Source organism: Pseudorasbora parva, chromosome 3 (genome assembly GCF_024679245.1).
Source record: "Pseudorasbora parva isolate DD20220531a chromosome 3, ASM2467924v1, whole genome shotgun sequence".
NCBI lineage: Eukaryota > Metazoa > Chordata > Actinopteri > Cypriniformes > Gobionidae > Pseudorasbora > Pseudorasbora parva.
In genome coordinates, this window is record NC_090174.1 from 23,787,000 (window position 1) to 23,802,691 (window position 15,692).

Sequence of the window (15,692 nt, forward strand, 5' to 3'; positions counted from 1 at the left end):
TAATAAAAAACATCACATAACAATATTAAAGCTCCTAACTTTTTAGAATCAAATCAACATTTTTGGAGCTTTAATATCAATATGCGGACATCCCTTTTTGTCTTGCACATGTGCTCAGTTCGGTTTGGATGTGAACACTTCTTCCTAACCACAAGCATGACTAGATTCGGGTGAGAATAATTCAATTGCTTAAGTTATTGTTTTGTCTCAAATGGAAAATCCAATTAGACGATATCTGATGTCTAATATGTGGTCATATGCAGTGAGATTTTAAACCAATGCTGTAAAAATAAAAACCAACGCTACTGACTAAATGTCCTGCTGTCACGATTGTGGCTGTTGTCATTACTATGAAAGAATTCTCGTAAATATTTCAAAGACACTAAAGAATCTATGCCATTTGCAAAGAAAAAAAAAAAAAAGCGTGCTACAAGTTTGGTGGAACTCGTGCACACCAAATTCAGAGTCAAACATTCGGTATTGATCCTAACAGTGGCACAGCTGAAAGCCTGGTGAGCTCAGTGTGAGGAAGTGACTTAGTTAATTATGCATTTTAATAGGAGAAAAATTATGCAGAGGAAGCTCAAAGGCACTTGCAATCAGAGGGAGTGAGAGAGAGACTGAAAGAAAGAAAAACAGGGATAGAGGGAGAGAAGTCTGAGAAGAGAAGCTGATTAATGTATTTGGTGTGACTAGCACAAACAAACAAACAAACAGAGCATGAGGAGTTGTGTAATGACTAAATCGAGAGCTTTGCCAGAGCTTTAATCTAACGTGGCTCCAATGCAAAATGCGAGGGGGAAATACTCCTATTAATGAACACCGAGAGGAAGAAAAGGAGAACAACTGCGTTTGAACTCAGCCTTATTAACAAAGACATTGAGCCATCGTTTGTCATTACAGTGCTGGAGCGACGGTGCCGAGGAGCTCTAAGCCTTTAAGTGTTTTATACTCTAATACCACAACAAAAGAAATCACAGCTCTTTTGTTACTCTGAGTTACTGTCTATACTTTAGACGACGGGTAGGATATGTAGTTGAGAAATGACTGATGTATAGTACAATTTTAGAGACATGACTTTCTGAAGCTTTCAGAAGTATTGTTGAGACAATGCTGGAGAAGTTCAATGGCATGGATTACAGTTTCACTCATCGAGGCTATTTGGGTAAAAACAAGTGAAATTAAAATGTGGTCTTCATTTTCTCACCCTTATTTCTTTCAAACCTGTAGGACATACTTAGATAATCTGAGGAATGTCCTTGTCCATATATATATAATTTTTTTTTTTTTTTTTTTTTTTTTTTTTGCATGGACAAAAACACAGCAACATTTAACAAAACATCTATCTGTTGGTCTGGACTTGAGCCATAGAGGAGTAATTATGCCAGAACAGAAAGTGTTCGGACCAATTAAATTGCCAGGACGGGCTTTAGACGATGATGGACAGATGATAAACAGTAACAATCATCCACGTCATCAAAGGCACTTGTTGAATTTGTTCAAATCCTAAACGGAGAGCTTGTTCGCATTCACCCTCACTATTTCTTTCAGAAAGGATGATCATGTTGGTAAGTAACTGTGTATCCTTAAATAATTTTTAACAACACCTGCAAAGATCGTTTATCCCAGCGTGCGTGCAGACAGGGTTGCCAAGTTTTTACAACAAAACTTGCCAACTACTAGCCCAAAACAATAGCTTCTCGGGGGGGTTCTCTGGATTTTTTATTTTTTTTTAAATGTGTGTTATTTTGGCAAGGTTGCCTGCTAAAATTTGCATTCCTGGGTCTATATATCACATAATTGAGGTCACTTCAACCCGTGGACATGGAAAACAAACCTCGGGAAAACCGCAGACTTGGCAACTAATGTTATGCATCGCTTCGTTGCTCTGATTGGTTGTAGGTCATCCAATTGAGGTCTTTCCTGGTTCGGTTGAAATACGCCCCATAATTACAGCCCAATGGAGCAGTATAAGACTCATATTTTGAGTAGAATTGAGTATTGACCACGTCAGGCTAGATGTCAAAGTAAATGAAGTTAAAAATGAAACAATACAATACTTGTATTTGAATTAATCTATCAGGATTTGTTGGGAATTTGTTGAGCTGGGGAATTATGCAGCCTTTTGTTTTTCCAAACCCAAGTGGCTTTGGTGATGCGGTGCTACAAAAGATTGTACTGAAAATCTAATTCAAACATGAAAAATAGTTTTAGGGATTTTAACAAATGTAATAAATTAAAACATCATAAATTGTCATTAAAGAAAAAGCGGGACACACAACTACTAAGACAATCTGGAATTTATGTTAATTTTGCAATTAAATTATTTATAATTTTTTTTTAATTATTAAATTATCATGAATTTCAGTGCACAAACAGCTACATAATTGAGATTAGATCTGCATCAGGATCTCATGAAAGGTGATGTGTGTCTTTATAGCTGAGTACTTATACAGGAAACCTCCACTGGGTTTTAGGCGACAGCTCTTTTCTGTACACTGTAAATGAGATTGAGCAGAACAATCTGTTATACACTAACCCTTGTGCAAGAGACCCCATCCCAGTCCTGAAAACAGAGCTGTATTCACAGCAACTCTCAAGCCATTAAGATCCAAAGGTTCTTTCATGGCTGTTATTTGGGCCACTCTACTTTGGATACACAAGCCCCCAAGTTGTTGGGTGCTGGAAACCACAGGCAAAACCAGTCAGGAAATGGCTGAGTGAAACGACGCTCCACCATGCTTATAACGTGTGTTTTTCGGGGGAGGTTTTCCTGGCAGCCTTGGGCTAGTCAAGCTGATGACACCCATCCCTGCCCTTGGCCATGGCCCGGTTAGCCTGCCAGTGCTCACGGGCAGAAGGAGGAGTGTCTTGTCTTTCACCCCCTGCTCCAACTAATGTTCATTACTATTTCATGCTGAGAATGCGGAGATTAAGAAAGCCATTTTTTGCACAGTGTAACAACCTTGGAAGCAGAGAGCAACAGGGAGAACGTGTGAATGTGTGCTCCGTTTATGCACACATGCCTGTCCTTATTATTCATTATGCAAACCAACATGTTGTTGGTTTCTTTATATCTTTGTTTTATACAATTGTTTTCTACATTTAACCATATAATGAGTGACTTTGTGAACCCAATTCATAAGAGGAAGCAATTAAGACACCCATCTCTACCTAAAAGAATTTGATTCATATTTAATAATTATTTGATTTAATTATTTATGTGTTCCAACACTTTAAGCAATGTTTTCCACTTTTTCCCAGTGATTAATGGATAATGATTTTAAATCATTATGAGAGTCAGAATCATATGAATCAGCCAATTTTTTAGCCCAATAAGAATTTATAGCTAAGAAAAATCTAGATCTAGAAAATGTGTTGTTTAATAAATAAAGCAATATAAAATATCAACTTTTCAATGAACCTTTTTTTAAAATCTGTATTACTTTCAATGTGTTTTCCAGAATGGGAAATCACAACTGTAAAATCACCTGATATTATTCCAAAGCTGTGGAAACCCTGTACACACAACTTTTTTTATTTTTTAATATATATATATATATTTTAATTTATATTTATATATATATATATATATATATATATATATATATATATATATATATATATATATATATAAATAATTTGTCTAATAGGATGACCAACTATCAAAAATGAAACAACGAAGGCCAAAAAAACAAAAAAACAAAACCATAAAATATCAATAAAAACGTCATACTTTCCCTTATACATTTTTACATTTTAAGCTAAAATCTTTATTTCTAAAAAAAAAAAAAAAAAAAAAAGCTCATGGAGAAGTTATAAGTCAACTATCAAAACTCTGAATCCGCAGAATCATCTGTCCTCAGGTTGTGTGTGTGCACGCCCGTGTCTTACGAGGGATCTTGGCGGCTGTCTGTTTCCCAGACACATCACAATTCTAATTTCATAAAAGAAAAAAGCATCTTTCCTGACCTCTTTTTATGCATTGGTATTGGGCCAATCTCAGTCAGCATGACGAGAAATGGATAGAGAGAAAAAAAGAAAGAAAAAAAAACATTCTCACCGGGACCAAACAATCCCAATCTAATTTACTTTTTGAGGCCAGAATATCTACATGAGTTAATAGGGGAGCAGAATCAAATTAACTATAATTAGTCAAAATGGAGAAGCGAGCAAGCGAGCAAGCGAGAGAGAGAGAGAGAGAGAGAGAGAGAGAGAGAGAGAGAGAGAGAGAGAGAGAGAGAGAGAGAGAGAGAGAGAGAGAGACACAGTAAGGCGTGCGGGAAACCAGGAGCCTGTCTCATTTTGTCTCTCCTCTAGTCCCTCCCCGTCGTCAAGCCATCCCGCGCTTACTGCATTGACACATGTCCCGCTCGCTTCAAAGCTCGCAAACATCGATTGCATGTGGCACGCAAACAGCCAGGCGCGCCAAAACATTTCTGTTCTGACAGATTTCCCCCGTGAAAAACCAGCATGCGAATTTCACAAGAGCCGCAGACCTGACTTGTCTAATCTCTTCAGGAGGATGCTAACAGCGTCATCCACGCCGATGGGTTATTCCTGTAGATGGATAGCTTTTATAAAGGAAAGAACATAAAAAAGCTTGAACCCTGAATGGCAGAAGTAGAGACAACACTGAGAGTGTGTGTGTGTGTGTGGGGTAGATCGCGGCTTTTAAGCCACAGGAGAGGCCTGGATTTAACAGATTTCTACAAAGCACTTGTTTGTTTACACATGTAATGCCGCTGTAATATGACTTTCTGCCGCTTTCACTCATCAGTTTGTTTATTCTTACATCACACGTGGAAAAAGAAACAGTTTTTTCCCCTTATTTACTCCAGTAAGAGCACTTCCATATGACTTGATAAATTCAGCATTATTCTCAAAGGAATCAGAATCTAAACATGTTTTGAAGTAATACGATACAATATGGTATTCAATACGAGTCATGCTCCCATAGAAGGGTCGTTTGATTGTGACTGGATAAGAAACTCATGAGGGACTGAACCAGGAGGAACAAGTGAACTCATCACTTTTTTGAAATGCAACAGCTGCTTTAAAGTTGCCGTTGAAGAGTTTACGTTTATGCCTTGTGCATGCGCTCTTGTGTTTTCAGCCCTCTTATGTGAAGATCAGTATTCACAGTATGAATCTTCATGCACCGAGTGAGTGTATATGTGTGTTTGTGTGCGTGGTTGTGTGAAGGTTTGATCTCAGACTGTGTACAGTATGTCAGCCACTCACCGCCGCGGCGCAGCAGCATTTTGGCGATGCGTGTGTGTCGGTTCAGCAGGGCATCGTGTAGCGGACTGACTCCCTGGACCTGACTGCCCAGTTGCAGGTTCGGGCAGTACTGCAGCAGGGCCTGAACACACTCTGCACTGCCGTGATTACAGGCTTCATGAAGAGGCGTCCAACCAGCGTGATCTACAAACAGTGATGCAAAAGATACTGTGACATTTACAAGGCCTAGCTTATCTACTTTTTGTAGTTCACATCACAACCTATATTAAAAACTAGCTGCTGATGTCAGAAAGCAAAAAAATCAGTATAAATTGCAGTTAAATAGGTACTTTTAATATTTGTCACAATCGTACATTAATACAAATTAAATTTCAGTATGTCGTGTATAATCAAAAAAAAAAAAAAAAAATCATGAGGTGTAGTGTTTTTCTTAGTAGCATTTTGCTAACATATCAGCTATAACACTGCAACGTTAATGTAAAGTAACATGTTCTGGCTAATATAAATTAATACATTTTCATACCACTGTTAATTCGAAGCAGGCAAAACAGACTACTCGAAGTGTTTTTAGCAAAGAGGCCTCAATTGGAAACATTTCAGTAGGTCTTAACACAATTTCGCAAACATACGGACTCAAATGCAACTGTTTGCTAATAGTTTTCAAACAAAAGTCATCTTACACTTCCCAGTGCAGTTTTTTTGAGTGTAAAAAACCCCACAACAACGTAAAAAAAACAACAACAACAGAAAAGAGGCCTCAATTGCAAACAATTCTGTGCGTCATAACATATTTGCGCAAACATACTGACTTGAACATGTATTTTCTAGTAGTTATCAAATAAATCTCATCTTGAGTGTTTTTTGAGTGAAAGAAAACTAAAAATATAATCCAACAAAAAAACAACAACAGCAACAAAGGAATGATTTCTTATCAAGCTATATGACAAAACTAGCCACAATTGTATCAAGATTTCAAAACGAGATTGGAAAGCGAAAGGCGTGCACGAAATTAGCTTGACGACACGATGGTAAACCGAGCCTAAAACGCTGTCCGAACCCTCCAGACACACCTTTATATTTGATATAAAGGTTAGACAAGGGACATACACTTTCCTTTGTTTTCCTTGATTGAACTGCTCACACAAAAGTAAAACCTAAAAAGCCAGACGATTCGACAGAGGGCAGGGGAGGAATGTAGAAACCTACCTTTAATGTTGACGTCCGTTCCAGGCACGCGGAGGATACGAAGCAGCGTCTCCACCTGGTTCTTTTTGCTGGCTCGATGAAGGAGTGTCTCGCCTACACATGGATGGAGAGGAGAGAAAGAGAGAGAGAGAAAGGGCAAGTGAAAGAGAGAAGTGGGCAACATCCAAAATCAGGGTGCGTCCTGCCAACTGCACCCACAGCCCCGTAATCGCTTATTTAATGTTTCCTGAGCTCGACATAAAAACGAATACATAGGAACACACTGAAACGACATGGAAAATGTTAAAAATTAAGCAGATAAAAGGGGCTGACCCTGGAAAAAAAATGGGAGGGGGGAGGGAGGGGGACAGGAAGCAGAGAGAAAGCAAAGAAAGGCACTCATCCGCTCTCTTTGTCGCAGTTCCCCTTTTTCCGGACAGTGGGACTTCTTTACTTACATTAGCACCCCAAGTTGAAGGCGATTGTGGGAAAAGGATTCCTGGCAGCCTGCTATTGTTCAGCCGGGGAAAGTTATGGTACAGAGACCATACACAAAGCCTCTGATGGGATTTTTCAAACAGCCAGAGTTCAAAAGCTCCACTGGGCAGTACAAATGGGAGCACGTGATTCTCACTTTTGCAAACTACAACAGCCAGACACAAAAGCCTCCAAGGACTTTTATTTACATTTTCCCTCTGCCTGCTCCTTTTGTAAGGCAGCCTTCATCCCTTGCTCTGCAGATACAATATCAAATCGGGAATATATTAGAGGGTGGGCTGCTTCCTTTTTTCATGTGTGGCTGAACTTCACAAGAAAGTAAAAGGCCAAACTTGAGTGCCTCTGCGGCTGCCATTATAATGCCACTGTGCAAAGCTGCTAATAAATGCTTTACTGGGTCTCACCAGGGTGCCCATTTCTTTGCAGCCTTGGCTGGCTAGATAAAACCCGGCGTGCTAAAAGAGCCAAAGCGGAGAGAGGCAGTAGGGATGAGAAGGGGGAAATAAAGCAGACAGGCTTCTTTCTTTTTGTGGCGGGGAAAAAAGGAGAAGCTGCATCCTCTTTCACATCAATATGTTGGTTGCGTTTTCAAGAAGCCTCTTTAAGCTAGATCAAACAGAGAAAATTAGGTTAGAAGCAAACATAAATGACCAGATAAGGCTAATCTGTCTGTTGTGTATGCGGAGTGACGCCCATCGAGGTAGAAAGAAAGATGATGTGGAAGTATTAGGATCATGGTTTAGACACCGGAAACATATTATATCTATATTGAGCTCCAAAAACAAAACACATTGAGTGTTGAAAAAAAAAAAAGTTTTATTTATAAAATTCAGGAGTTCTGCAGACAAAGAACCTGTTTACACCTAGCTTTAAAGGTGTCATGAACTGGCTTTTTTATTTTTTTATACTGTTGTCTGAGGTCAACCAAAAACATTTGTGTGGTTTTGAGGCTCTTTGCAAAACGCTGGGTTTTGATGGGGGTGACGCACTGGAGACTTGGAAATGCCCACGGCTAGGATTGGATAAGATTTGCATATTTAATGAAGTTCAGCTCCTGTCATATATATGCCCCTGTCAGTTTAAATGAGGGAGGGGTTGTTTTGAAAGTGGCAACCGGAATGATTCAAGTATGGCTTTATAAAAAATATATATATATATATATATATATTTACAGTGAGGAAAATAAGTATTTGAACAGCCTGCTAAGTTCTCCCACTTGGAAATCATGGAGAGGTTTGAAATTGTCATTGTAGGTGCATGTCCACTGTGAGAGACATAATACTTTTTTTTATTATTATCCAGAAATCACAATGTATGTTTTTTTAACTATTTATTTGTATGATACAGCTGCAAATCATTTTTGAACACCTGTCTATCAGCTAGAATTCTGAACCTCAAAGACCTGTTAGTCTGCCTTTAAAATGTCCAGCGATATTTTAGCTGTCCAAAGACACTAGAGACAAAATTGTACACCTCCACAAGGCAAGAAAGGGCTACGGGGGAAATTGCTAAGCAGCTTGGTGAAAAAAGGCCCACTGTTGGAGCAATCATTAGAAAATGGAAGAAGCTAAACATGAAACACAATCTCCCTCAGACTGGGGCTCCATGCAAAATCTCACCTCGTGGTGTCTCAGAAGTCCTAAGAAAGGTGAGATATAAGCCCAGAACTAGAGGGGAGGAGCTGGTCAATGACCTGAAAAGAGCTGGGAACACGGTTTCCAAGGTTACTATTGGTAATACACTAAGACATCATGGTTTGAAATCATGCATGGCACGGAAGGTTCCCCTGCTTAAACCAGCACATGTCCAGGCCACTGTATTAAGGAGAAGATGACCGAGGCCATGTATTGCAAGATTTTGGGCAACAACCTCCTTCCCTCAGTTAGAGCACTGAAGATGGGTCGAGGCTGGTTCTTCCAATATGACAATTACCCGATCACCCAATGAACGCTGTCCTCTAAACTTGTGTGCGCACCAGCAAACCATACCAGAGTCCGCTTAAAAAAATTGTCTGGGTTTTGGTTTATGTGAACTCCGGTACGGTTCGGTGCTGATGTAAACGTAATCGTTCTAAATTATGAAAGTGAGCTGTTATTAATGACGTGATGTAATAAAAATGTGTTTGTGTGTGTTTTACTCATTTTCCTGGCAAGTGTGACTGTCATACTGCAAGCAGAGAGCTGTAGATCTCGTTTCTGCTCGTCTTCAGCATTCTTTAGAGCATTTGCAGTACATTCGCGGCAGATAGACGCAAGTGATATTACGCACTTAGTTACTGTACTTCAGGGGGAGGCATACTGATTTTTTTATACTATTAAAGACTTGGATTCCCATGCTAAACATCGACAAAGGTTCAAAAATAAGTTGGACTTCTGTGCCAAAAATACTCCTTCTGGTTTCTCACAAGGTTCGGAAAGTTTTTTTCCCGAGTATGGGTCTGTGTGACGTCAAATGGGGCGGAATTTCCTCATACGGGTCCTAAGGGCACTTCTCCTGAAAGGGCACACATGCACCTGTAGACCAGAGCGAGAGAGCGAAAGCAGTATGGCCATAAAATCGCTTTGATCGGCTTTAGGGAAGTCAGCTGCAGCGCTGCACAGGTTACATGACTTCAAGAAATCAACAATGTCACCAAATAAGTGTGTTTTTGGTTGCAAGGCAAGACAACCCTGCACAGATTCCAGATTTGCAGATTGTCTATTGCTTAAGGAAGGAGCGGTCCCAAAGATAAAGGTTCACGGTCGTGCGTTGGAACCGCAGGATGTGAGTAAATCTGCTTCAAATGTCTGTGTTGTAAGCACAGCAAGTAAACAACATGATCACGTATAGCTAATTTATCTATGGAGCATGCAATGTATGGTGTGTGTGTTTAAATACATTTGTTTAGCTGCCCACTATAGGTGTCTTTTTGTTTATAGTAAAACCACTCCAAACTATTTTTTTCCGCCCGGTAAAGGATGTCACAGCTTTCAGATGCTCTAATGCAATAGCAGCACTCTTCATTCTTGAGCTCCGACAACACAATACACATTCAGCCAATCAGTTTTTTCCAGGAAAGAATTGGCACAGCGTATCTTTATTTTATAAATATAATAAAACTAAAAACTTTTTGGAGATATGAAGGATGCAAAACTACTCTATAGGTACTCAAGATTAAAAAAAGAGTGTTTTTGGTTACTTTGTAGTTTTACTAAGTATCAAAGATATTTCACACTTGTAGTTCTGTTTGCTTGATTATTTTTGTCCGGAACAAAAAAGAAACAGAAAACATTTAGTCCTGGTCCACTTAATATTCAGATTGGCGTTTTTTAACACACAAAGGGATGCGTTTACGACATGATTGGTCGCATTTTATGCCTATTTTGAGATGGAACTCACCAAACTTCCAAAACAATGCTGTGTGATTGGCTAAATGTGCTTGTTTTGTTTGCGTAGTCTACATATGATGGCATTTTGACCAGTTGAGAACTTGAGAAGAGCTTATAAAATGCGCAAAGGAGTCAAAAACGCAGCAAGAATCCCTCCGTCACACACACAAACAAAGATCTGCTGAGGAGACAGTTCTGATGCCTGGACTGAACTGTGACATGCAACATCAAGACTGTGACGAGAAAAAAAAGGGTAGTATTCTGTCCTTTTTAGGGTCTCATCTTCCTGTTTTTGATTCGTTTACATGTCTTTGGTCAGTGTTGCATTCATATTTCATTCGAACCACTAGAGTTTGCTTAGAAGCGGACAGAGACTCCTCTTTGCAGCTAACAGAGCAACTAAAAGGGTTTGTTTTAATCAAACCAAACATGCCAAGTGTGAATACATCCTTACTTCTCAACTTGACTACATTTTAGAATTTTAGAAAGTAATCTATAGCCTAATTTGTAATGAGTAATGCAAATTACTTGTTACTTTTTTCAATGCCGAAAAATGTGGTCGCGTTTACCTCAGCTCTCATCATGAGAGCTCATCAGCTCATGATGTTAAATGTAATCTGACTCCTGCAGTTAGTGCTCAGTGCTGTGACACTCGTGCGGTGACTCACTCATTATATTGAATAGACAGTTTCAGTATTTAATTGTAGTGTCTTCTCCAACTGAGTCACAGTAATCCAGTAGCGGTGGCTTTGGGAATGGACTTACAGCAGAGTCCTGCACGGGTCCGATTTTGTAAATCCGGACCCGTCGGCACCCATGGTGCGTTAAACCGCATCCGACCTGTTTTCCGACACGGAGCACTAATTAAAATCCGCACCCGACCTGCTTAAAATAGAACCGTCCCGCACCCCAAATTAAATCAGTTTAGCATATAACATTACATATTTATTGCCAGGACATACAAAAGTAAATACAGCACCACGCCACGTCTTTAAAGTTCGAACACATAATTTTCAAATAGTGTACGCACACCGGCCTTGTATGATTTTTTTTTAAAGTGAGAGAATCCTGAGAGGGCGTGCGGCGCGTGAGCACAAATGACCTGATATTATTTTAAAATTATTTGATTAACTTGAAATACAGGCAAAAATATGCATACATTTTTAAGTTCGCACGTGACTGTTTTAAACCCGTGTTAGACCCGTGTGTCCCCCTTGTCCGACCCGACCCACACCCGTATCGGACACAGTTGGATGTTTTTCACCCGTTTCCCGTACCCGTACAGGACTATACCTCACAGGGCAGCGAAGCATTCTGGGAATTGTTGTCTTTCATCCCCATTTTTTAGCCTACATTATAATAATCAAATACTAGAGGCCCTATTTTAATGATCTTAACACATGGTCTAAAGCCCATGGGGCAGGTGCACTTAGGGTGTATCCAAAAAAAATTATAGCTTCGTTGGGCTGAAACTAGCAAAAAAAATTGGATATTGGATATTAGGATAAGTCGTATTGAAATTGGTATATTGACTATACTTTTACTCAAGTATGGTATCACATGTGGTCACAAAAACACATCTGATACAGTGTTTTGGGTGACCACTAGTCTTCTGATTACCACTGACAGATCTTAATATAAATAAATAAATATAACAACGTTCTAAAACAGATTTTGAAATGACAACATTTTAATGAAATGTTCAAGACAAAGCTAAACCAGACAGAATTTTAAAAATTAAATGAAATAAAATGCACATATTGATCTCTCTTGGTCTCAAATGAAAGGAACAACGGTAGGAAACTCAACCTTGAACTCAATTGTCGAAGTGCATTAAAACGAGATCACAAAGGCTCATAACCCAAAATCAACTAAAATAATTAGCAGGGTATTATGAAGAAATGAAACAGAATGCAATAAAAGTATGACTTAATGAGTGCCTCAGCCCCATGACAAGTTCTGGCTCGCAGTGGCCTTTTTTCACACCCTAATAGGCCCTAAAACCCAGTGATTAAACATTTCTTAACTCCCCATGTGTACACAGTCTCAGAAATGCCAGGCCCAATCTTCCCTCTGTTAAATCACTTTAATGGCTCCAATTTGGACACAACACTTCCATTATAGGGGTAATTGCATACTCAGCATTTACAAGCTCGAAGAGGATAAATCCATCCTGTCCTTTTATATAAATTGTGAAATGTGTGTAGCATTTGCGGTTGTTGTTGTTTTTGTTTCTTGTAGAAAGTACTTTCTTGTGTGGTTGTGATGTCTGGCATGACAGCTCAGTTGCAGGTTGGCTAATGGTTTAAATAACAGGCTATTTGTCACAAAAGTGCATTTTGAACACGGTGATGACTAGATGCATTTTCAATTTGAACACTTAGGTTTAAGCAACATCCTGTAGTTCTGGGAGCTATAAGAGGTTTAAACATCTAGTTCATGGGGTTGTGAATAAGAAATTGATGGACATCAATAATAATAATAATGTACTGGGTCATCAATGTGGCTTCAAATAAAATGCCTTTTTGTATTACTTGCCTGATAAAGCTGTGTAACCTAACAAACATCTACTTATGTTTCACAATTTAACAACTCAATTTACACAAATGTACTTTTTTTGTCCTCTGTGATAGGTGTCCCTGGTTTGAGATCCAACTTTGGCACAGGGAATCATGCTCAACTACTGAATAATAAAATGCTTCAGGAGGTCACTGATCATCAGTGAGGCTACACAAAATATTAAGAACTAAAAGTATGCAAATGTGAAGTTTTGAACATTACCATTTGTTATTTATCATGTCAATTAAAGTTATTACTTTGTCTTTTTTAAATAACACTGGTCCCTGAAAGAAGTTTCACACTTGTGGATGCGAGTAGTGACACGTCACATGATAAAAGCAAATATCAGCGATACAGTCTACACTGGATCAGTGTGATGCGACGTGACATTGACAGTAAACTGATGTGATGCTCCATTCTTTTTCTGGCACAATTTAAAAGTAGAAATGTTAAGCTTTCTACAGATACATCTCTGTGAGGCAGAGTTGTTTCTGCTGTTATCAGGAAAAAAATGCAAGTGATCACACCGCGACAATGCCACGCAGTTAACGCACTATACCTTAGCTTCCACGATGCACACAAACACTTGGATACGCGCATAATAATAGCGCACAATTATGTAGGTTAACGTTAGAGCTAGCTGTAAAGTTGTTATTACTTGCGTGTTTCAAAAGACAATATTCAAGGTTGATGGATGAATGGTGAACGTTTCGATTTCCTGCCTGACATACCATAAGGACCCGTCATTAACAAACTATGCCTGATGACTTTGCCACTTCCTGTGGAGTTTTATTTTTCTACGACCAACTGACTAATACAGTTTTGGTCAACTAAGCCTCTTCTCATCGACTAACATTTCTTTGTACCTTTAAAGCAAAACATTTGACAAAATTAAGTTTGAGTTTTAAACATCCAGTTTGATTAAAGTCAAAGGGGTTATAAACTGCTTCCCAATAGCTCAGCCTGAGCTTTACCCCAAATCATCACATATGCTTATTGCATCATTACCTGTAGTCATAAGCCACAATGAAGTGTACTCAGCAGACAGACAGCTCAGGGTGAAGTTAACAAGGCACTCCTTGAAAAAAAAAAAAAAAAAACCTGCAGCGTCTACCTACAGAAATCTACAGCTGAGAGCCTGCGGATGCTTCATCAAAAATTGATGCGCTACACATCAGTACAGGGAGCACGTATTGCAAAAACAACACAAGGCAGGGAGCAGCAGCCTTGAGTCTCCTGAAAACAGGGCTGTCTCTCTCCATGCCCTCCCCCGCTCTCTGCTCTGGTGTGGGGGTCTTTCTGATCAGGTGGAAGGGGAAAGATGAGCGTTGACACCTTGGTGGGTTCACATGGAGTGCCAACCTCCTAATTACAGAAACTTCCAGGCTCGGCTACCTCTCTCTTTCTCTCTTTCGCCCCCTCTTCCCCTCTCCTTCCTCACAGCAGAATCCTAATTGCCGTGTTTAATATTCTTAAACGGGGGATCTGACAAGCATTATGTTTGTGTGTGCGTCACCTGGTTTTTATGTATTTTTCACCTCTTCCTCACCAAAGGATGGAGGGAGTGTAAAAAGCATGTGGAATGTAAATGCTGTTGCCTGAGGTTATAAAGAGAGGATCTGTCGAGAGCTATTGACCTAGCTGAATGCACTACACAACTAAAATAAAAGAGAGAGATACAGACAGATAGACGGATGACTGGACAGACAGATAGAATGACAAACAGATATATAGATAGAAAAATATACAGGAAGACAGAAGTATATAGACAGATATAATGATAGACAGAAAAATAGATAGATAGAATAATAGATATGCAGACAGAAAGATAGATAGACAGAGAGATAGATATACAGGCAGGAAGAAAGATAGACATAGACAGAGACAGACAGACAGACAGACAGACAGACACAGACATAAATGCAGACAGACAGAAAGACATGTAGATAGACATACAGAATGATGTATAGAATGATAGACAGACAGAATGATATATAGAATGGTAGACAGAACGACAGACAGATACATATATACAGAGACATACAGATCTAATAATACATAGAACGATGAACGGATAGACATACAGATACACAGAAAGACAAAACAAATAAAACAGACAGAATGATACATATATATATATATATATATATAATGATGCATAGAACAAAAGACAGACTGACAGAGATAGACAGAATGATACATAGAACGACAGATAAAGAGAACGATAGATCGATAGATGAAGATGATGGTGCCTAGCAGCTCTTACCTGCAGCATTGACTCTGTGGTAACCTCTCGGGACAGTCTCTCTCCCTGAATCAGAGCCGCCTGCTGAGTCTTTCACAGCTCTGAAAAGAACACACAGTAACATTTAACAGACAGATTGAGACATCAAGCCATGTGTTTTTGAAGGGACAGTAGTTCACAGAGCTTGTGGGTGAAGAGCTAGGATCTGTCATGTGTGCTAACATCAGCATATAATGAATGGCAAAATTAAGAATTTATTCATAGCCAGAGGACCTGAGTGCTAAAAAAAAGCCTGTAATATTTAAAACTTCCAAGACAACCTCCCACAAAACAGAGCGATGAGATGCTAACACAAAGTTCACTAAATATGCCCCACTTTACACCACCGCTCGAGTCTACACACATCATTATATCACTGTCATGACATTTTCACACTACCGCGGGATGGAGGTAAGGAACTGGCATCTAAGTGCATCGCCTGTAGCAACTATCAGCCAGCCTGCACGTTAGCTGTACTTACTGAATCCTTTTATCCGAGGAGACAGCTATGTCCCTGGTCAATGTTTAAGGAATTGTCACTAAATGTTACCGTA

General features: G+C 39.3%; 1 protein-coding gene across 1 annotated transcript in view; it reads right to left on the reverse strand.

Annotated features, from left to right (window-relative positions):
* Nucleotides 1–15,692, reverse strand: part of slf1 (SMC5-SMC6 complex localization factor 1) — a 39,316-nt gene that overhangs the window by 8,564 nt on the left and 15,060 nt on the right. Inside the window, exons 16-18 of the mRNA XM_067438210.1 lie at nt 15,121–15,200; nt 6,451–6,543; nt 5,245–5,427 (exon numbers count right to left, since the gene is read on the reverse strand). Of these exons, the coding sequence (XP_067294311.1) occupies nt 5,245–5,427; nt 6,451–6,543; nt 15,121–15,200 (356 nt within the window). The remainder of the gene's footprint in view (nt 1–5,244; nt 5,428–6,450; nt 6,544–15,120; nt 15,201–15,692) is intronic.